We start from the raw sequence: 24200 nt of genomic DNA on the forward strand, positions 1-24200 counted from the left end.
GACTGCCTTTGCAACCATAACGGGACATAGGTAATATGTATTTATATATTTGAAGAGCAGGCTTCTCCGTGCTTCGGAGGGTCCAAGAAATCGAAGATGACAGTTTAATTGATTGGGCAGTTTGAAGCATGAACATCAGACAAGGCTGTGTAGATTTCAAGGTATTGGCTACAGAAGAGATTAAAAATACTACTGTCAAAAAACGCAGTGCGTTCTAAATATTCTTTCCTTTACAAGAAAATTTTGCATTATGTTGTACGAAATACGATATATGAAACGGTAGTAATAGAAAATATAGTTGATTTTGTGTTGATTATAAAAATTAAGTAATATCATGCCTTTGTTATCGATTTTTATAATTTTTAAATTTTATTAACATCTTACTATAATCGTAATTGAAAAACCTTAACTAGTTTCGAAACGTTTCGGTATTTTTATGTTTACGATATTTTCATTTTGTAAAAATAGTTATTTCCCTGCTTTATTACCCTCAAAAATGTGATTTTTGAAGTTACTACCTTACAAATTCCTTCCTTTCCATAAACATTGGTATAACGTATTAATTATAATACTAAAAGTGAAATAGCGACAAACTGTTCTAAAATAATTTGTGTTTTACAAGATTGTTCGCCGATTCAAAACCCCATACGATGGTGGAAAGTCAAAACAGTGATAAGTTTGAGATGCTGAACATTCTGAAGGTCGTATTAATCATCCTTAGCCTTCTTCTAGTGTATAATTACCACAAATCACCGCCCATTGTCGTGCGCATTCAGCATCCCAAATTCACCCTACTTGGGCCTTACAATACTACTGAATATGAAGTTGATGATGTTTATGACCAGCTTATTGATATAAAAAACTTCACGTTCAAAGTCAACCCACAACCCTGTACAGGGTACACATACGGTCTACTTTTAGTAGTAATTGTTGCATCTAAACCGAATAACTTTGACAAACGCACCATTATTAGAGAAACATGGGGACGCTCAACAGATTCTACTAAAGTCGTTTTCCTATTGGGAGATCCTGGTAACTTGACCCTGGCTAGGAAAATAGATAATGAAAGCTTAACATACGGAGATATTGTTCAGGGAAACTTCATAGATGCTTACCGTAATATGACGTACAAACACGTCATGGGCTTGAAATGGGTTGCCTATCATTGTCCAACGGCGAAGTACATTCTGAAAACTGACGATGACGTTCTGGTGAATTCGCATGAGTTGAGAAAGTTTCTGGGGAGAGAGCTGTCACCATGGGGTGCCCAGGATCTGATCACTTGTTCCGTATTGCGGCATGCAATAGTGCAACGAAGTTCTTCGTCGAAGTGGATGGTTTCTGAGGCAGAGTACACTGGGAAGTATTATCCAACATACTGTGCAGGTGAGTTAGTAAATCAGATTAGTTTTTCTTCTGGCTGGGTAATTGGACCTCATGAAAGAGGGATAAAGCTAGAGAGATGAGGGAGATGATATTTTAGACAAAAGTATTTTTTATGCCTTACTTAATGATTAATGGCTGGAGGAGAGATTGGGTGCCTTTTGGCAGATCCAGTATCCATAGCAGCAAGGCTTGTATATAAATACTGTACTGTCTCTTAGGAACAACAATCCCTGAACAGCATGGTGTACTGCTGTAATGGTGTTCTTTTGTAAAGTGATGATTTCATCATCATTAAATGCTGTAAACTGTGAGGATGGCATAACCACCAAGATAAAAAAAATGATTAACGGTTGCTTTTTTTACTCCCAATCGAAAATTATAAAGATTTTAATCTGAAACAAAATAACTATAACAAATCTACTCACAGTAAAACAGTGATGCTGATTGTGGATAAAAAAATGATTAAGAAATATTGAGGTACTATTTCTATTAATTAATAAATATATGTCAATTTCAGGTTGGGCAGTCTTGTACTCCCAAGACGTAATCCCGAGACTCCTGACCGTAGCCCAGAACATTCCATACTTCTGGATTGACGACGTCCACATCACTGGAGTGGCAGCTGAGAAGATAATGGTAGATCGTACACCGCTGCTCAGTCTTATACTATCCAGTAGAAGGGTGAAGCTGTTAACATCAATGGGACCGGAGTACGCTGGTCAATTCCTATTCGGCCCACCGGATTTGAGTACCGATAAAATTACTGAGATTTGGAAAGCCATACCCGAGTGAGATTATAAGTTTATTCATTTGTTATTTTTAAGTTTTAAGTTGTTGTTAGTTTTATGTCTATTGATAACCCACTATTGATCTTTGATCTTAAAAACGATCTAAATTATCCATAGGACAATAATCAGAAGTTATAGTGACTAACTATTGATACTATTAGCATAGAATAAGGAATAATACTACATACATCTATACAAAACCTGCCAAATATCAAACCTTGGTTTGATGGTGCTGGTTTGTCGAGGGGCACTTTAATTTCGGCATTTAGAGTTCGTTCTGGTCACATGCCACTTAATAAATTTTACTTTTTAATGAGGAAGAGGGACTCGCCCAATTGTACACGCTGTGGGACTGTCGAGGATCTTATGCATTTCTTGGTAGAGTGTGACCGGAACAAACAGATTAGAAGGAAATTATTCCACCAAAATCTACATGGAGGAGAGATTGTGTGCCTCTTGGCAGATCCAGTGTCCGTAGCGGCAAGGCTTGTATATAAATACTGTACTGTGTCTCTTAGGAATAACAATCCCTGAACAGCATGGTGTAGTGCTGTAATGGTATTCTTTTGTAGATTGATGATTTGATCATCATTAAACGCTCTAAACTATGAGGCTGGCATAACCACCAAGAGTGGCTCAAGCCTCGACAAAAATTAGATTTTAAAAAAAAAAAAAATACATAATAGAACGGTAACTCTCCGCTCCCCACCAGCGGCTGAGCTAGGTTTACCTCACCCCCCCTCGCACATAGTTTGGTCTTCATTTTAAACTATGTATGTGCTATGTATGGTGTCAGACGTCACACACACATTTGCACGTACAGCAACGTCAATGTGTAGTGTCTGTGTAAAACGAGGTGTTGTGTATGAAGTGTTCGGTGTGTGCTATTAGTTTTCCTTAGGGTTGCCATCTCTAAAATTTGGAAAACAGGACAAGACGCGTCAAAACCCCGGATTTTAGAGTCTGAAAGCCGGACATGTCAACAAGATCTTTTAGACATATTCAATGTAATAAAAAACAGTTGAAAATGTCATAAATCACCTTTTTTATTCATTCATTATTTTAACAAAACATAAACAAATCAGCTTTTTTAATTCTTGAAATAAGAAAACAAAACCTTATTAAAATATTAAACAAAAACATAAATATACTTGGTTGTGAATATACTTGGTTCGTCAGTTGATCGTGGTGTGCGTGCGAGCACAGTGCGTTCTGGCGGGCGGCCCAATTTTTTTTTATTAATTTATTTTTTTAATCCCGGTCTACAAATTAAACCTTCCCCGGAGGCTCCCCGGATGCCCTCTAAACTAGGACAAATCCGGGAAAACCCGGACGGATGGCAACCCTAGTTTTCCTTCAACTACCAATAGGCAACAGCAGTGTGGGTACTTAGCTCATCTTGCGATGGATGTACCTCTGGCTAACCCTATTGAGAATATAGTCATGAGCTTATGTGATGTTAAATAATGTGCCTATGGAAGTAATGGAGCATTCAAACTGGGGTTACAATAAGCTTTAAAAGATAAAAACATTTTGTAACTTTCTATGTCTATAAGACCTACACATTCATAACTTGTTCAGTTTGGAAGGTCAGACAGGCAGTCGCTTCTGTAAGAAACCGGACCTGTCTTTTCAGCTTAGGTAAGTAGACCGAAAAATATTTGTTTGTATTTATAAATCCATTTTATAGAAAAGACTGTCTTATTATGTCTGGGTCAAAGATATAAAATTCAAATCTAGAATTCATGTATTGTCAACGACAGCACGAAACCGCACCACAAAAAAAATATAAACGACACCACAGTTGACAATACATGCTAGAATTCGAATCTAGTCTAAAAAAAATATACTTGTATAGGTGTACCAGAATCTGATGGCAAATGGGGAAATAAAATTTCTATAGTAAGCAACACTCGGGTAATTGGATGAAAACGTCTTGATACTTTTTATTTTTTACCTATTGACGGACAATATGGACATTATAAAGTACTTATTGTATGCAATACAGTATTGCTTTCGTTCTATTTTTTGCCCTGTCGTGTCCAGTATTGTCCGCCCGGTCGTCTTGTGAACGCTAACGCCTGAATGTGAGTTTGTCTGTTTATCCACTCATCACGTCAAAACTAAGCAACGGATCGACTTGAGATTTTGTATGGAGATAAATGGAATGGAACATACGCTATTTTTTATCCCGGGAAAATAATTGCGGGATTTCTGAAAAACCTCTAGATTCCAACAGTTGCTTGAAGCGATAGATGTCGCTAGCGAAGCTGCGGGCAAAATCTAGCTAGTGTAGGTAGGTATATATAAAAAAAAAACAAAATATTTATGAAAAGATCACTTATATCATGCTATTTCCAAATCAAAACTCTCCTGGTTATTTGTTTTCTTTCCACCTCTCTTCTTTTTACCGGGTGCACTAAATACACTTCCATTCGGTCTACCTTCAGCAATTATTCGTCGTATGGTAGTGCTAGGAACTCCTATAAACAGGTCACAGGTTAGTAACTAATAATATAGGAAAAATATATTCAAGTATTAAGACTAGTTAGTCCTACTTACCGGTCAACTTTGGACGCGATTTAAAATCGAAGATTGCGGTTGATCTCCAACTGCTTCTTCACTAATTTTACAATAAACAATGTAAACAATCTTTCTTGCTTGTGATCGAAGTGGTTTTTTTCGATATTCTTATGAAATTCAGAATAGTTTCAAGGAATCTTTGGAAAATCTCAGTATTGTTGACAAAACATGTACTTCGACATGACAGGAGACAGTTTAATATTACCATAGGAAAATCAATATTTTTTTTACTTTTTTTATGCCATCAGATGCTGGTAGACCTATAGTTTATTTATATTTTATGTTAACGATTATTTCACATGGCAACTAATTACTACATCTAAAATTTTCTTTTGTCCAATGTTGGTCTACTAAAAGTAACTCCAGTGCGAGTGCACCCTAAGAGTAAGAAAATGTATGTGCCTGAAATGTGCTAAGTAAGTCAGTAAAAAACTTTATTTCCTATATTAATTATGTACACAGCAATGGTAATTATAGGTCGTAAATTCGGTAACGTATTTACCTAAACTTGTAGAGTTAAAAAACTACTCTAAACTAGGGCAACCCTAAAGTAGAGCAACCCTTTAGTTTACTAGGTTAAGGCAACCCTAAATTAGAACAACCCTAAACTAGGGCAACCCTAAATTAGAGCAACTCTTAACTAGGGCAACCCTAAATTAGAACAACCCTTAACTAGGGCAACTCTAAATTAGAACAACCTTTAACTAGGGCAACCCTAAAGTAGGGTAACACAAAACTAGGGAAACCCTAAACTAGGGTAACCCGTTTTTAGGACTCCTGGTCTCTTCTAGAACCAATAGATTTTAAATCTCATTGTGTATTTATATAAGTGTCATTTATAAATACCTATTCCACCTAATTTTCATTTGACAGTTCAACTAGTGCCGTCCCTCACTGACAATAAGGGCAAGAAAGAGATAGGGCTACTTTTGGTTCTGTCAAATTAAGATATTTATTACTCAACAATGTGATTGTATTGTGTCCAATGTAACATGATGGACCGTAATGGCGATGATCTATCTATCACTAAAGAGTGTGGGGGGTCCTTCGTAAATATATATGAGTATATTATAATACTTAGACCCACTCCAATTATATTTCTGACTATAACTAATCAGGAGGAAGTCACGAAAGTAAAAAACGCTTAGTGAGTTTAGAAACTGTATTGTCCAGTAAACACTGATTACAAATTATGAGGAACACCGGGAAATAACACGCGGTTATATTAAATACAGGCAGTGTACCTAGCCTGATGACGGAACGGGAGAGACTGCCAGCCACAGGGCCACGTTGCCGTTGCTTGTTACCAAGAAATCTAATTTTATTTTAGGTTATATCTGTCATTTTCTTATCCGCCGAAAAGGAAAGGGACGGGTAATCGACAAGCATAAAATTTATGGAACACACGTCAATTTTAAGCACATTTTAAGCACAAATCTAAAACAACCGTCTAAAAATTCGCCCGGGTTATTCATTTATTTACTCATTCTTCCTAAAATTAAGAGCTGTCAATCATCCGTCCCTTTCCTTTTCGGCGGATAAGAAAATGACAGGTATAACTTAAAGTAAAATTAAGAGATGTCTGCAGGAATCGGGGCCATTGTAAAATGTAATGAAACGTGTCGCTACAAGTGGGAATGTTTGTATTGTAAAATCTCTTTAATGGCAAGGACACTGGCTGCTTTTCAAATAACTTACTCCCAAGACGTAATCCCGAGACTCCTGACCGCACTTTCTTGCACTCATTTCCTATCTGCCTAGAGGGTACGTAGTAAAGCTCTTTTAACATATTTTTTTATGTCCCAACTTTGGGTACATTCCGAGGATATATCGCTGTTAACTATAAGGTCCACGATACCGGATTTAGTATCAAAATCTTCAGATTACTTGGGTATGTCTACCCTAATAAGCGCTATGAGCGTGAATTTATGTAGTGTGTATATACAACTGGTGCTTAATGGAAAAAGATTTTAAAATATACAACTTATAATATAATTGTGTATCGGTGAGTGTGAGCAGGAGCTTCACGAGTCAATTCCGCCCACTCCATTTCACAGCTGGGCAATTAGACGTCGGCAGGCATTTCATCCTTATGTTGAGGTTATTCCACCAAACCGCACTAAACGTTTCGCCTCTTCCTTTTTGATGCGAACAGCAAAGGGCTGGAACTGTCTGCCGTCGTCTGGTTTTCCAACTCGTTATAATATTGGAGTCTTCAAGGCTAGAGTGAATCGGCATTACCATCAGGTGAGATTGTGGTAAAACGTGAGCCTATTTTATTTAAAAATGAAATAACCATGCTTGCATTTGATTTTTTTATTTGTTATTTATAGTCATGTTGTTAAATGTTTAATCGAAATCGGGTTGAGTAGTAAAACGACCTATTCGCAAAATGTATTCTAGTAACTCTCGCGCTTAGACTCTATTCACGAAATATCCTATTTTTAAAACGCCGTTTTGGAAATGCTGTGAGTATAGATTTTATGCGGATAAGTTTTTTTTGCAGAAGAAGGCATATGCCTTTTTTTATTGCATAAGCATTTGCCCTTATGCCTAAAAAGTCACATTGAAGCAATTCATCTAAAAAAAAGCAAAATTGCTATTTGACATTTGTTTGCATTGCGCGCTTACATTTGTACGCGCAAGTGTCGAATATTAAGTATTAGTTCAATGTGGCCTTTTCAACCCTCTAGGGATTTATGCGAACGGGGCACCTTTTTAGGGGTTAGGCGTTTTGCGAATTGTTTGTTTTACTACTAAATTGATATCTTTTATGTTAAGTATAAGGCTTATAATAAGTATACTTTAGTTGTAACCACGTTGTGACCAAAGATATTTTAGATAGTGTGATAGCGGTCCACATTTGTCCGGCCAAGCATTGGTCACACGACACGCCTATTTATTGCCTTTTGAAAAAACATAGTAACTACTTCGCATCACTTATACTTATTTTAGTGTATGTACACACAATAGTGCTAATTACAGTAGACACAATCTAATTTTATTCTGTTATATCTGTCATTTTCTTATCTGCCGCAAAGGAAAGGGACGGGTAATCGACAGGCATAAAATTTATGGAACACACGTTAATTTTAGACAGAACTCTAAAAACACCTTCAAAAAATTTTACATTGGCCAACAAGCCGACAGAATTAAGTTATCAGCACACGTCAAATGGGGTGCATACCAGGGAAATAACTATTTGATTTGCCCGGGTTAATAATTCATTCACTCATTAATTTTAAAATTAACATCTGTCAATGATCTATGGAAAATGACAGGTATAACTGAAAAATAAAAATAAATGGTGTCTACAGGAAATAGCGCTAGTGTTTTATGTACTTATTAGTAATTAATTAATTAATTATTTAAGTGGACAAATTATGTAATAATATAGTATTTTATGCAACAGTTGTATAAGAAGGGTCAAAAAATGCGAGTGGCGTGAGTTGCGATGTGAGCCTTGGCGAACATCGCAATAAGAGACGCCACGAGCATTTTTTGACCTAGTTATACAACGTTGCATACAATACTTTTTCTACGACGACGTAAGGCTTGAATTTATTATGGAGGCTCTGAAAATACGCCAGTAAAACATTCTCCGAAAATGAAGAAGCTTTGTGATCCAGTTTCCATGCCATGAAATTATTATAGGCCTTATTATACAGGCTGCTAGATTTTGTTGGTAGCAAATTTTCTGTAATTTCTTGAGCTAACGTTGAAATTTCTTCTGGTGTAGAATTCAATAGTTCTTCATCCATTTTTCCTTTTTATTTTATACTTTTTAGTGTTTTGAAACGAAACACAAAAATTTTCCAATTTATTTTCCAACGCGCGGGAAAATGGCGGCAAATGTATACTTTTTTTTATAGTATATCTATGGCACCAAACAAAGTAAAGGTGCCAGTTTCCAGGTCAAAAAAAAAAAAACAACAATGCTTTTTTGGCGACATTATAGTACAGTTACACTTTGTAAACAATGCTTTTATAGGCCATAGAGCGTACACTTTTTCAAAGAGTTTAATTATGTATGTACTTATATTAGACTTTTTGGTTATTTAAATTCCAGATTAAAGTACAGGAGTAGAAAAATGATATTATGGGTGGGTGTATTAATTGTGTTGTATAATTAATATTATTGCCTGAAATAAACAATTTTTTTTTTATTAGAATTATGCTTGCATTTGTTGAAGTAAATAAACAATAAAACACATTTTATTCTCATTATTTTATTTACAAAAATATATGTTATACATTTTACAGGACTAAGTATTATGGAACATAAACTGGCAACACTAAACTGCGATTTTTAAAAATGTTGCTAGTTTATAAATATCATCATCATTTCCCGTTTTCACACATCTATTCGGTCCAATTACCTAACCAGTTTTGACAGTGAAATCCTAACTAAGAAATAGAAGCCAGTCTATTTTAAGATTAGCATTTTATAATTGAGTCAAATGTATGACTTTCCAGGCTACGTTCACCAAACACAATATACATTGTTTTAAGTTTACGCGGTTAATGGTGCTAATTCCTGTAAACACCATCTAATTTTATTTTAGGTTATATCTGTCATTTTCTTATCCGCCGAAAAGGAAAGGGACGGGTAATCGACAAGCATAAAATTTATGGAACACACGTCAATTTTAAGCACATTTTAAGCACAAATCTAAAACAACCGTCTAAAAATTCGCCCGGGTTATTCATTTATTTACTCATTCTTCCTAAAATTAAGAGCTGTCAATCATCCGTCCCTTTCCTTTTCGGCGGATAAGAAAATGACAGGTATAACTTAAAGTAAAATTAAGAGATGTCTGCAGGAATCGGGGCCATTATCATAATTAAAGCACATATTAACGGGTTCTTACCGCGTTTAAATGGGGATATGAGACTCCCGATATTTCGACACTGTTGCAAGTGCCATGATCACGGGATGACTGATGAGATTGGAGTGGCACTTGCAACAGTGTCGAAATATCGGGAGTCTCATATCCCCATTTAAACGCGGTAAGAACCCGTTAATATGTGCTTAAACACAATATAGATGGAGTTGTACAGCTTTAACGTGATAATTACCTATTTTCTAATTACTCGGGTACATAATTATTCCATAATACAATGTAATGGCAGAAGCATATATAAAAATAATTGTTGCTTGATATTTGGATCACATTATGTATAGAATTATGTTGCTAACTGTATTGTCTTCTCTTTATTTTGATCAGAATAATAATGGGTGGAAGATGTAATTATGCCTGGGTGTAATAAAAAGGGTCATCGTTTATACCCAAAAGCGAAGATAAAGGATACATATGTCTGTTATCCATGAAATTAGAAGGTTAAACGAAGGAAAATCTGTATATCGCCATCCATCTATATAGTTTTTGAGAAACGTAGTCTGGAAGTAGGTACCACATTACTTATAAAATGAAATTCAGTCAAATACAAAAAAAAAAGAAAAAAAGTTAGGTTTAATTTTTTTTGAGTATTACTCGACTATAAAAATATCGTAAATAATTGTTCTCCAATTATTGTTTCATTTAGTTTATCACAAACAGCCTCCGTGGTCTAGTGGTTAGAGCGTTAGGCTCACGATCTGGAGGTCCGGGTTCGATTCCCGATGGGGACATTGTCGAAATCACTTTGTGAGACTGTCCTTTGTTTGGTAAGGACTTTTCAGGCTTGAATCACCTGATTGTCCATAAAGGTAAGATGATTCCGTGCTTCGGAGGGCACGTTAAGCCGTTGGTCCCGGCTATTAGCCGTAAAAACACCTCCACCAACCCGCACTGGAGCAGCGTGGTGGAGTATGCTCCAATCCCCCTCCGGTTGATTGAGGGGAGGCCTGTGCCCAGCAGTGGGACGTATATACGTATAGGCAGTTTATGTATGTTATTAGTTTATCACAGTGTTAAATTTACTTAGATCTAAGTATTAATTATAAAAGTATATTTAATTTTACCTATTTATTTTCAAGAAGACAATACATATATATAAATTGTAGTAGGTAGGTATAAGATAGATATCCTACATTGTATTAATTTGTACCATAATTGTATTGGGCCATTAGCGGCTCAGTAATAACTCTGACACCAGGGTTGATGGTTGGTATTCCACCTCACAATCCACACGATAAGAAGTAACTGAAAAGGACAGAAGGATAGCAAAGTGCGATGCGATGCTGACAAAAGTTATTTGATCCTAAATCTATTTAACAATCACTATGTCTTTATGCTCGATCAATCTTGCTTGCACTTCAGAGTCCACCCTCACTTTACCTTTAAAACTATCTTCTATATCTTGCAAAGTCCGATCCTTTGTTTCTGGTAATAAAACATACATTATGACTAACCCTAAAGCTAATAATGCTGAATAAACTAAAAACGCGCCTTCGACTCCTATTGACCTATACATATGAGGCGCTGTTTTCATAGACACTACGAAAGATGGAGTCAGAAATGAAGTAGATAACGTCGATCCTAAACTCCTATAGGCTAATGGGAAGATCTCACCACATATAACCCAGTTTAATGGTACTAAACCTAAACAGAATGATAATGTGTACAACACCATCAAAGACATTGGTATAGCGTCTATGAACCAGGTATTAGGAAACCATTCTGCTCTTCTCATGTAGACAAACGCAGACACTGAAGTTAATGATAAAACTGTCATTATACCACTGGAAAACAATATAGTCCTTCGTTTGAAATATTTCAACAGGAATATGGCTAGGAAAGCGCAAACAGTCCTCAAGAGGTCAATCACAGTGAATTGCCAATTGACATCTTCTATGCTGTCTTTGTCCAAAACTGATTGAAGTATTAAATTCCCGTATGCCGGCACCATGTGTGCACCTCCAAATTCGAAGATCACCAGCATAGTTATTGCTATAATCGCTGGCTTGTAGAACTCCTTCTTCTTGAAAATCCTGAGCACTTCTTTAATAGAATCCAACACAGTCTTGACGACCCCTTTGCATGTGATTGTTTTCGTTTCCTCCAATCTTTTCTGTTCAGAACTCTTCATTTCTTCCTTCTGTGCCTCTATCATCGCTTGTAATTCTTCTCTTTGCTCTTGTCCATCTCCTCTGACCCATCTAAAAGCCTTCTTTGCCTCTTCGAACTTGCCTTTAGACACCAACCAACTAGGGGACTCTGGTGACAAACTTATTATCGCCATAGCCGCTAAGGGAAACATAGCGCAGACGACTGAAGTCATTTTCCATGTCAAATACGCTCCCCAAATATGTGACAAAAATATACCAAGGCCTAAGGAAATAGCGAAGGTTCCCAAAAAGGCTCCTCGGTATTTTGGGTCAGTGTATTCTGCTACCAATATCGCAGCTAACGGGGTTCTTAAGCCCAAGGCTAGACCATGGAGCAATCTGGCGAAGAGGAAGGCAGGAACGCTGTTTCCTAATACGAAGACTACCCACCCCAGTAAGGCAGGGACGGTGCTGAGTAAATGGGCCTTCTGTCGTCCAAATCTGGTCATCAAAATTGGTGAGATGAAGTTGCCCACGATGCCCATAGCTCCAACTGCTGATGCTGAAATTGAAAGAAAAAGAAGTAGGTACAAGAAAAGCTGCTTAGTATCTGGCTCGTGTGTTGCGTTTCGCTTCCTCTAACTATACAGGGTGTTAGTGACATCGTACCGAATACTGAGGGGAATGATTCAGTTCACAATTCAGAGTTAATATCAAGTGGAATTCTCCGTCGCAAAATTCATGTTTTTTTTTAATTATTTTCAATTCTATACGATAGTTCAGCCTGCAATGTCCTAGCCAAACCCCCATCGCCGATTAGGGAATCGAACCCGGTTCGTGAGCCCAATGTTCTAACCACTAGAGCAGAGAGGCTGGTTCCGTAGTATTATTATTCTATTCTATACATATATGGTGGCGCGAGCAAGCTGGGGACAGGGAAGAGTGGAAGAAGGGAAGAGAGGCCTTTGCCCTGCAGTGGGACATTGAGGGCTATTAATAATAATAATACATATATCTTCCTCCGAGGGTTGAACATTCTCGGCATATAATGGGAGGAAGGTACAGAGGCGAAGATATATATTTATATGTATAAGTATAAAAAGATATATATTCTTCTTGTTCTAATTCTTTTATCCTCTGTCAGGATGTAGAACAGATATCCACTCCTCGCTAGCTTTTGCAGCCTCTTTGGCTTGCTTCCATGACATACTGAGAGTTTCTATTCTAGTATTAATTATTCTTTATTCTAAGTATGTTTAGAGGTTGATAGATAGCTATCAACTATAAACCAAAAGAGTATATAAACCGCGCTCGGTCTGCGATTGTTAAAGTTAAGCAACTTTCGCTAAGGCCAGTCATAGGATGGGTGACCACAAAAAAAACGGTTTCATCTCGAGCTCCTCCATGCTTCAGTCGTTAATAACCACCAATCCGCACTAGGCACGCGTGATGGTTTAAGGCCCGATCTCCCTATCCATCCATAGGGAAGGCCCGTGCCCCAGCAGTGGGAACGTTAATGGGCTGATGATGATGAATATAGAAACCAAACGTCGTTACCTATCCAGGAGGTGTGATGGTCAGTGAGAAGTATGGGTCCGTGTTTGAGCTGCGCGAACAGCACGGCGGGGTAGCCGTGTGCGCAGCCGTGACCCGCGATGTTCAGCGCTGCGCCCAGGACCACCCACGACTGGAACATAAGATGGTAGACTTTAATCGTAGAATGAGGAATTATACGTATAGAACGATTGAGGAGCTCGGTGGTGCAGCGGTTAACGCGCTCGGTCTGCAATTGTTGAAGTTAAGCAACTTTCGCAAAGGCCGGTCATAGGATGGGTGACCTCAAAAAAAAAGTTTTCATCTCGAGCTCCTCCGTGCTTCGGAAGGCACGTTAAGCCGTTGGTCCCGGCTGCATTAGCGGTCGTTAATAACCATCAATCCGCACTGGGCCCGCGTGATGGTTTAAGGCCCGATCTCCCTATCCATCCATAGGGAAGGCCCATGCCCCAGCAGTGGGGACGTTAATGGGCTGATGATGATGACGTATAGAACGGCAACTCTTCGCTCCCCACCATGATGAGCCGTGCTGGGAAGCGAAGAGTTGCTGTTCAACATATTTACTTACATGAGTATGTAGTGGTTACATGAGAAATGTCAGGGGCGTACGGCGCTCAGTAATAACCCTGACATCAGGGTTGATAAGGTTGGTATTCCACCTAACAATTCAATCCACCTAGGAATCGCCCCCTGGGCGACAGGTTGGGTTGGGTTGACCACTGCAATTTCATCTAAACGTTCCTGCATCCGATGCACGGATGACCATACTTTCGGACAATCGGGTGATCAGCCTGTAATGTCTTAACAAAACTAGGAACCACAAAGGGATTCTTGTGATATGTCCCCACCGGGATTCGTACCCGGGACCTCCGCATCGTGAGCCCAATGCTCGACCACTGGACCACAATCCTGAGACTACGTACTTGTCAAGGAAATGGCTGCAAAATCTATGAACGCCGATGTCATCTATAGAATATTTCTGAGTGCTAATATTACTTAAGACTGACAACGACGTAACAACAAAATAAGAAAAAAAAAGAAAACATTATAAAGTGCTTTAGACTCAAAACCGCTTTAACTTTTTCTATTTTCGTACTTAAAAGTGCACTAACCTGTTTAATAAAAGGCCCCATCTTTCCTAGCCGTCATGCAGCGTGAGAAACTGAAAAATAAAAAATGACGTTAATTTTTCTTGTAAGGTCAAGGGCCGACCTCACCAACCCGTCTGGTTAGAGTAATTAGCGAGCCAAGAATTGGGTAGTTTTTTAGGTCAAAGATAAATTATGAAATTCTGATTAATACTAAATAAAGACAGACGTAAAACTGACGAAAAATATTTTCCTTGTTTAACTTTTTTTCTGTAGCCTAATTAATGTCCCACTGCTGGGCGAAGGCCTTTCATTTCTCTTTCCAACCCTCCCTGTCTTGGGCATCGTTTTGCCAAGTGTGCCGGAAGGCATCGAGATCATCCCTCCACCGTCGTCGTGGTCAACCTTGACGTCGACGACCTTGTGGGGACCATTCAGATGTAATTATGGCCCACTTTTCCGGATGTTTTCCTATTTAACTTATTTATGAATTTTAATAAAGAAAAACGTAATAATAAATCGTCATTTTGTCACGTTTTTTATAACGTAACAGTGTGCTTTTTCATACCAAGTAAATTCCATAGTAATTTCGTGTTTTGACTTTTGACGTTAAGTAAATTCGTAAGTTCATACCGGTGGTGGTACGGTCACGAGCATTAATATGTATACACTTTGGTACCATGTCACATTAACTTTTTTGACAAATTGAACTGTAAGTCTCACTAAATGTTAAATAATATGTTAGTGCGACAGAGTCCTAAAGTGGGTACATTATATTGCTCATGAATGTACTTATAATGATGATAATCTCCGATCGATTTCGCCCATGGCGACCACTTCGGCCCCTAGTCGGCACGACCCTGATGCGCCCGAAGATGGCTTATGTAGCCTATATTCACGTGATCACACCGTTTCGGTATAATAACAGTAAGTAACCGAAGAACGTAATAATTACAGGGTGTTAGTGACATCATAACGAAAACTTTGAGGGATGATTCGAACTTTCAAACCGTGATTTTAAATGTATTTAATGTTTTTATGTCATTTAATCAACATGTATATTTAAAATTACATACATACATACATACGTAAACTCACGCCCGTATTCCCCGAAGGGGTGGGCAGAACTACAAACAATCAAGAAACTATTTGCAGCCACTTTTGATACATAGTCCTAAGGTGGATAATGATAAACCGTATGGTGATAGGGGATCAGCCTATCGCTCTTACAGATGATCCATAAACTAAAAACTAAAACAAACCAACAACTTAAACTTAAAATTTGAAATTGATTGAATTGGATTTTTAATTGATATCAAGTGGAGTTTTAGTAGTATTTTTTTTAGTGGTAAACATCGTGAGGAAACTCACATTCAGAAATACATTTTCGGAGGTATGTGACCCAACACTACGACCTGACACACCACTTTCTCTTCTTCCACTCTCATCAAAGCCTTCATGCATGCTCGCCGGTTTACAGTACTCTTGACCTGGCCTATCTTTAAAACATTCCGGATCTGATCTATGTATGTCCGCCCAGGTCTTCCTCTTCCAACCCTAGCTACCACTTACACTTATCTAGCCTAAACTGTCCCACTGCTGGGCAAAGGCCTCCTCCATTTCTTCCAGGACTCTCCCCAGTGCTTGCTCCGGCCAGCCTTCCAAGACCACTTACACTTAAAGATACTTTTGCGTTTTTGTCACAAATACATATCACTCTCCTTATGTCACAACACGTCACTTCCCATGGAAGGTTCCTACAATAACTGATGCTCTAGACTTAATTAGGATTGCGTACAAAACAATAATAAACTTAGGTGCAGCGCGCGGCAGTGCGCAGGACAAGTTCTCGAACTATGGCACGTATACCTTGCGCTCCTTTTTTTTGACGCGACTTATTGTAGATTTTCCGCAGATGGCATTAACTACTTGGCCGGACGAAATAGGGTTTCCGTACCCCACAAATGATAGTAATAAGGGTGATATGCCTTCAGTACTAAATAGGCAACTAAGTAACTAGTCAAATCAGTTACTTTTTACGGCCTCCTTGGTCCAATGGTTGAGCGTTGTGCTCACGATCTGGAGGTTCCGGGTTCGAATCCCGGTGGTAACAAATCACAAAAATCACTTTGTGATCCCTAGTTTGGTTTGGACATTACATGCTGATCACCTGATTGTCCAAAAAGTAAGATGATCCGTGCTTCGAAAGGCACGTTAAGCCGTTGGTCCCGGTTATTTCTTACTGATGTAAGTACTTCGTCGTTACATGAGCCATGTCAGGGGCCTATGGTGGTTCAATAATAACCCTGACACCAGTGTTGATGGGGTTGGTAATTCACCTCACAACACATGATAGAAGAAGAAGAAGTTACTTTTTACAAAACACGAAATTACTATGGAATTTGTATGAAAAAGCACTCGGCGACTTGAGAAAAACATGATAAAATGTCAGACTTATTATATTACGTTTTTCATGATTAAAATTCATAAATAAGTTAAATAGAAAATAGAAATCATGAACCAATATATCAACTCAGAATCATGGCCTGAATCATTCCCCTCAGTACCTATTCGTCACTTGCGCCCTGTTCACTTACTTTTTTTTTTTTTTTTGTTATGGCAATGGGTCGCTTAGGAATACGACCATTCTGCCAGTGTCGAAGTGATCAGAAAACAAACTGAAAAAATTTGACAGGTTGAATAATTTTAAACTGTAGGTAGAGAGCTAAACCTCGAGTTAACCTGCAACAAGAGTTCACTTACTTACATATTATAATCTTTTTGACTTACGTCAAACAATTTTGTGTCTGAGAGAACTTGTCAACGTTTTAACAGTAAAGTTTTTAGTGGGATATAATTTACGCTGCCTAGTTAAACAATGGGCAACATTACGTAGCTTAGCCCTTGGAGTTATCTGTATTTTTTATTGTCATACATAAACGCGCATGCTAGATTGAGGATCCCGTCGTAATAAAAATGATGGACGGACTGTTAGGCCATGTTCTGGAAAACATGTCCAGTGAATGAGTTAACTCATTATTACTATTATGTAACATAACATAAACTGCCTATATACGTCCCACTGCTGGGCACAGGCCTCCCCTCAATCAACCGGAGGGGGTATGGAGCATACTCCACCACGCTGCTCCACTGCGGGTTGGTGGAGGTGTTTTTACGGCTAATAACCGGGACCTTGAGGAGCTCGGTGGCGTAGCGGTTAACGCGCTCGGTCTGCGATTGTTGAAGTAAAGCAACTTTCGCAAAGGCCGGTCATAGGATGGGTGACCACAAAATAAAAAAAAGTTTTCATCTCGAGCTCCTCCGTGCTTCGGAAGGCACGTTAAGCCGTTGGTCCCGGCTGCATTAGCAGTCGTTAATAACCATCAATCCGCACTGGGCCCGCGTGATGGTTTAAGGCCCGATCTCCCTATCCATCCATAAGGAAGGCCCGTGTCTCAGCAGTGGGGACGTTAATGGGCTGGTGATGATGAACCGGGACCATCGGCTTAACGTGGCCTCCGAAGCACGGAATCATCTTACTTTTTCGGACAATCAGGTACTATTATGTATGGCAAATAAATAAATGTTCTTATATACTTATATATATTAAAACTGTGTGGATCATATACAAGGTGTTAGAACTTTGAGGGATGTTTGAGATCATGATTCTGGTTGAATTTTCCGTCGCAAAAGTCATCATCATCATCAGTTTAAGAGCTACGCTCTTGTCTTTGAGCCACGATATGACAGGTCCGGTTTTTTACAGAAGCGACTGCCTGTCTGCATGACCTTCCAACCCGCGAAGGGAAAACGAAAACACCGGCTTTAACCGGCGAGGTTAGGTTACCTCCGCAACGTATTTCTCGGGAATGTGGGTTTCCTTACGATGTTCTCACCGCTGAGCACGTGATAATCATTTATGATCCAAACATGAATTTGGAAACAAATTCGTAAATCATTGGTTTAGGTTTGGGATTAGAACCTGCGAACTCACAATAAGAGTCATAAGAGTATTTCATAAATATAATATGTTTATATTATATTTATGAAATATATATTATATAATATATAATTTATTTAAATGTGGTTTGTAGGTTTAGGTTAATATTTTGTTTTATATTAGTATAAGTAATTAAGTAATTTCTAAATAATTTGTACGCGTATGTATGTCTATCTATATAATATTATACATTGAAAGTCTCTCTTGTCACGTAGGTTAGCTGGAAGAAATCTCTTTGTTTAGAGATAAGCTTGCCTGTACTATCTGTTTTCTTTGTATATTTCTTGTGTCTGTTTTATTGTGTACAGATAAATAAAAAAAAAAGAGTCAAGTATTCTTTCCACTGGCCTATCATGGCGTGGCTTCTACAAAACACAAAATGACAAATAAATATAAAAAAAAAACCAAAATACACATTCGACCAGAGTTGTAGTCAGGCGGCTAAGTGGGGGCGCTAAAAATAAAAGTATAGGTAAGCATAATCTCATGAACTGGTTACTGACATTTGCTTTTAATACATACATACATAAACTCACGCCTATTTCCCACCGGGGTAAGCAGAGACTATAGAATTCCATTTGCTTCGATCCTGACACACTTCTCTTGCTTCCTCCACATTCGTCAATCGCTTCATACACGCACGCCGGTTCAGAGTAGATCGTATTGAACCTTTTCTAAGGACATCTCCAATTTGATCATCGTAAGTCCTTCTCGGTCTTCCTCTGCCAGCCCTACCATCAACTTTGCTTTTAGTTTATTTTATTAACCGACTTCAAAAAAGAAGGTTATGTTTTATTCGTGTTGCCTTTATGATGGATTATTAGTTCGTATTTTATAAGTAAATGCAATTTCGTTGAAGCAATTTTCAAAGTTCAAGTAGTTTGTGCGTAGATATCCCATTCAGGTATGGATTAACATTTATACCAATGAGGGATTTTCCAATCGACGTTCCCCAAACTCACGATAGATGGCGTTGTTCAATTTTAAAGTGATGATTACCTATTTTCTCATTGCTGGGGTAAATAATTATTCAAAAATATAATGTAAGTCACAGCCTCCGTGGTCTAGCGGTTAGAGCGTTAGGCTCACGATCTGGAGGTCCGGGTTCGATTCCCGATGAGGACATTGTCGAAATCACTTTGTGAGACTGTCCTTTGTTTGGTAAGGACTTTTCAGGCTTGAATCACCTGGTTGTCCGAAAAAGTAAGATGATTCCGTGCGTCGGAGGGCACGTTAAGCCGTTGGTCCCGGCTATTAGCCGTAAAAACACCTCCACCAACCCGCATTGGAGCAGCGTGGTGGAGTATGCTCCGTACCCCCTCCGGTCCATTGAGGGGAGGCCTGTGCCCAGCAGTGGGACGTATATATATAGGCAGTTTATGTATGTATGTTGCTTGATATTTGGATCACATTATGTAAAGAACCATGTTGCTACCTATATTGCTTTTCTTTAATTTGATCAGAATAATAATGGGTGGAAGAATAACGGCCTCCGTGGTCCAGTGGTTGAGCGTTGGACTCACGATCCGGAGGTCCCGGGTTCGAATCCCGGTGGGGACATATCACAAAAATCACTTTGTGATCCCTAGTTTGGTTAGGACATTACAGGCTGATCACCTGATTGTCCAAAAAGTAAGATGATCCGTGCTTCGGAAGGCACGTTAAGCCGTTGGTCCCGGTTACTACTTACTGATGTAAGTAAGTAGTCGTTACATGAGCCATGTCAGGGGCCTTTGGCGGCTCAATAGTAACCCTGACACCAGGGTTGATGAGGTTGGTACTGCACCTCACAACCCACACGACAGAAGATGGGTGGAAGTTGTAATTGTACCTTGTTGTAATGAAAAGTGTCATCAGTTGTACCCAAACTGGGATACTACCCCAATTGGGATAGAGTCGTAAGCTTATGTTATGTAAGATCTATTTAATACCAGGATTAGCTGTTTAACTTATACGCAGGGGTGCGCCGAGAAAGTGCATAGAATGCAACAGTGCGCCTGCGCACGTGTTATAAAGAGAAAGTCCAGTTTGAAGGATTATATGCACGTGACTTGGTTAAGATTTAAGGTACTTTATGCGTTGGTGACTTAGGAGTGGATTTTTTAACCGACTTCAATAAAGGAGGTTATTGTTATACGGGATGGGTGTTGAAGGCGGTGAAACTTCGGTGTGAATAAAACTCCTTCGAAATGGTGGTAAAGCGGACTGTATTGTAAACCTAGAATCGTCCCACATGGCTCATGTAATGATTACCTACTCACTTAATCAGTAAATAGTAACCGGGACCAACGGCTTAACATGCCTTCAGAAGCGCGGATCATCTTACTTTCGAACAATCTGGTGATCAGCCAGTAATTTCCTAACCAAACTAGGGATCACAAAGTGATTTTTGCTATATGTCCCCACCGGGATTCGAACCCGGGGCCTCCGGATCATGAGTCGAACGCTCAACCACTGGACCACAGAGGCCGTAAGTAGAAGAAGTGTTTCCTATTAAGTATACTTATAAAATATATTTTAAGAAATCAATTAGCTACAAAAATCAAATCTGAATATTAAACGTTTAATGCATCTGTGATTCATAATTATGATTCGAGTTATTATAGTTTTTAAATATGAATGCTAAGTTTTTTTTAGTTCAGATTATCTTTCCTCATTAAAAAAACATTTTGATTATGCGCAATTTCAATTCAAATAACACCTTTTTGCTTTTTTAATTTTGACCTGGCCTCTACCTAAACTCTACATACTTAATACGTATGTTTTTAACCCCCGACGCAAAAACGACGGAGTGTTATAAGTTTGACGTGTCTGTGTTGCTTTTTCATACAAATTCCATAGTAATTTCGTGTAAAAAGTAACTGATTTGACTAGTTGGAAACTAGCCTATTAAAAACAAGACTAAATAATCGCATTGAATAATATTTTCAACCGTTTCCACAATAAAATAAATATGTTCATAATTTATAGTTTAAGCATTATTTATCGAAAGGCAGCGAAAACAAGCATCCATTATTTGCGCAAATGTTGAGAGAATGTTCAAATGAGTAAGTAGGTAAGTATAAAACAAGAATTCAATCTTTGTACAAACAATCGTCTACAATTCTACATACTTATGCTTCGTTTACATAGCACCGGGCAAGTTGTCGTGCCAGTCGCTATGTGAACATTGCATAATGCGTCTACGTTAGCAGAATAGGGACATAATAGTTAGCAATAAGTGGTTGGCGATACCGGGTGAGAGCCTTCAGCGCTCCCCATTTGTCCGGCCAAGTAGTTAATGAAACCTGCGGCAAATCTACAATAAGTAACGTCAAAAAAAAGGTTGGCGATACGGCTTGCCTATCACGTTGGTTTAACAGAAAGCTCGATGAGGCGTGGGTACTTAGTTCATCTTGCTATGGATGTACCTCTGACTAATAAAATTGCTACTCAAAATTCTAGATGAAGTAAATTAAATTCGTCTTTCTTGGGGTTGTGTATATTTATGTTTTTACAATAAAATAGGAACCAGATAATATTTTTAATTTGTCAGAAATTAAATAAAAATCAAATCATGTGAATCTTACTTTATGTACAAAAGCTTATTATAAGAGTAATGATTACCTAAATGATAAAAATGTCTGGTATCAAATGTGTTCCTCTAGTTATTAAATAACTTGCAATGTACCCTCATTGATTTAAAAGATGTGTTGCTGTTGCAGTTTCTTGTCATTTCTTCTCCTCAGCCATAACACCTTGCGAAATAACGTAAATTCAAAAATGTTACATTGACCTTCAACGAGTTTATCCATGATAATTACGTTGGATAAATGATTCTGATTTCTGGTTACTACCCCAATCGAAATAAAGTTGTGAGCTTGGGGGATTAAAAAGGCAACATCGAAGCAATTCATGTCTAAAAATGCAATATTGTTATTTGACATTTGTTTGCATTGCGCACTTATTTTTATATGCGCAAATGTCACATTGTGATATTGCTTTTTTTAGGTGAATTGCTTCGAGGAGCTCGGTGGCGCAGCGGTAAACGCGCTCGGTCTGCGATTGTTGAAGTTAAGCAACTTTCGCAAAAGGCTGGTCATAGGATGGGTGACCACAAAAAAAGAAGTTTTCGTCTCGTTCTCCTCCGTGCTTCGGAAGGCACGTTAAGCCGTTGGTCCCGGCAGCATTAGCAGTCATTAATAACCACCAATCCGCACTGGGCCCGCGTGGTGGTTTAAGGCCCGATCTCCCTATCCATCCATAGGGAAGGCCCGTGCCCCAGCAGTGGGGACGTTAATGGGCTGGTGATGATGATGATGATGACCTTTTTAACCCCCCTTATGTTATGTTATGTTTAGTTAGCAACTTGTAAATTGGCTTTGATTGTTTTGGCTCTGCTCACCCCATTACTGTACGTATCGTGAGTCAGTTTCTTCGAGATAATGACTGATGTGTGAAAAAGTTTTGAGCTTCTTTTTCTATCGTGTGGGTTGTGAGGTGGATTACCAACCCCATCAACCCTGGTGTCAGGGTTATTATTGAGCCGCCATAGACCCCTGAAATGACTCATGTAATGATTACGTACTTACATCAGTAAGTAGTAACCGGGACCATCGGCTTAACGTGCTTTCCGAAGCACGGATCATCTTACTTTTGGACAATCAGATGATCAGCTTGTAATGTCTTAACCAAACTAGGGATCACAAAGTGATTTGTCCCCACCGGGATTCGAACACGGGCCTTCGGATCGTGAACCCTCAACCGCAGGACCACGGAGGCCTATGTTTTGATATTGTTTACTCTTTGTTTAAGTATGCACTTGCTAGGTAAGCGTGATCCACCCTAGACCACATCGTCACTTACTTGACTTGCCCTTTAAAGGACTCAAAAGTACTACTTAAGTTAATTTTCTCCGTGAAGTAGAAGATTTTCGATAATTTGTCATTATTGTTTTTTTTATTGAAATTTGGGTTCTATGCAGCTTAAAGCACAATATGGAATTGAAAATAATTAAAAACAAAACTCAAAATTTCATGAATTTTGCGACGGAAAATTCCACTAGATATTAACTCAGAATCATGGTCTGAATCATCCCTCTCAGATTCGTTACGATGTCACTAACACCCGGTATGCATGAAAAGCTACAGATTAATAAGCTAAATGTGCAAAAACTCACAATTTTTTTTTTCTCAGGTTTTAGCTTCGCGCGGTTTGCGCATTTGCCACAGTTAATAAAAATCTATTTGAAGTGAATATAGAATTTTGAATTTGGAATAAGTAGGTTCTTGCAATTTGGCTCTTTATTTTCTTAACTAGTTAGTTACGTTAAAGAAATATATATTTAACAGGATAATTTATGCTATAATTACTTAATTATTTTATGATAACCTACTCGTTAATTAAAGTAGCATATTAATACTCAGAGTACTGCGCGGCGGAAGGCAAGAGGGAAACCACTGCCCTATTTTTCCCTAAAAAGTAGCATGGAAAATGCTGCACCGACAAGAGCGTGGCTCTTAAATTGATGATGATGATTAATACTCACTTTAAAGAAAAAAATGAAGGAAACCAAACCAAATTCACGTTTAACGGAAATCACAGCACTGAACTTCGCGCGAATACGTTATTCTTCATTCAAAATAATTTGTTTAAATACGTGATTGATCAAAATAAATCGTTGAAACTTTTGTGTTGATCTTCAACACTGCAACAGAGCACCCCGTCTACTAAGCTACTATGATGGTTGTGTGCCAATTTAAAGTGCTCAGCATTCAGTGCAACCTTGACTTTGGCCTGGTCGTATATGTACGTGTCACATGCGAACACCT

General features: G+C 38.5%; 3 protein-coding genes across 5 annotated transcripts in view; 1 reads left to right on the top strand and 2 right to left on the bottom strand.

The window, feature by feature from the left end:
- Positions 1–24200, bottom strand: part of LOC126377738 (facilitated trehalose transporter Tret1-like) — a 214370-nt gene that overhangs the window by 120656 nt on the left and 69514 nt on the right. The window lies entirely within an intron of this gene.
- LOC126377750 (beta-1,3-galactosyltransferase 5-like) lies at positions 438–8975 on the top strand. Its single transcript, XM_050025560.1, has 2 exons — positions 438–1386; positions 1904–8975. The coding sequence occupies exons 1-2, from the start codon at positions 651–653 to the stop codon at positions 2176–2178; spliced, it is 1011 nt and encodes a 336-aa protein (XP_049881517.1). The 5' UTR covers positions 438–650; the 3' UTR covers positions 2179–8975.
- Positions 10549–24081, bottom strand: LOC126377741 (facilitated trehalose transporter Tret1-like). 3 transcript variants are annotated; one of them, XM_050025551.1, is made up of 4 exons: positions 23918–24081; positions 14415–14464; positions 13306–13435; positions 10549–12310 (listed from the first exon to the last, which is right to left on the bottom strand). In XM_050025551.1, exons 2-4 carry the CDS (start codon positions 14433–14435, stop codon positions 10968–10970), a joined length of 1494 nt encoding a protein of 497 aa, XP_049881508.1. In that variant the 5' UTR covers positions 14436–14464; positions 23918–24081; the 3' UTR covers positions 10549–10967. The 3 variants fall into 3 exon arrangements, with proteins under 3 accessions (XP_049881508.1, XP_049881509.1, XP_049881507.1); XM_050025552.1 differs by lacking the exon at positions 23918–24081 and adding an exon at positions 16066–16143; XM_050025550.1 differs by lacking the exon at positions 23918–24081 and adding an exon at positions 15963–16071.

Source organism: Pectinophora gossypiella, chromosome 24, assembly GCF_024362695.1.
Source record: "Pectinophora gossypiella chromosome 24, ilPecGoss1.1, whole genome shotgun sequence".
Taxonomy (NCBI): Eukaryota; Metazoa; Arthropoda; class Insecta; order Lepidoptera; family Gelechiidae; genus Pectinophora; species Pectinophora gossypiella.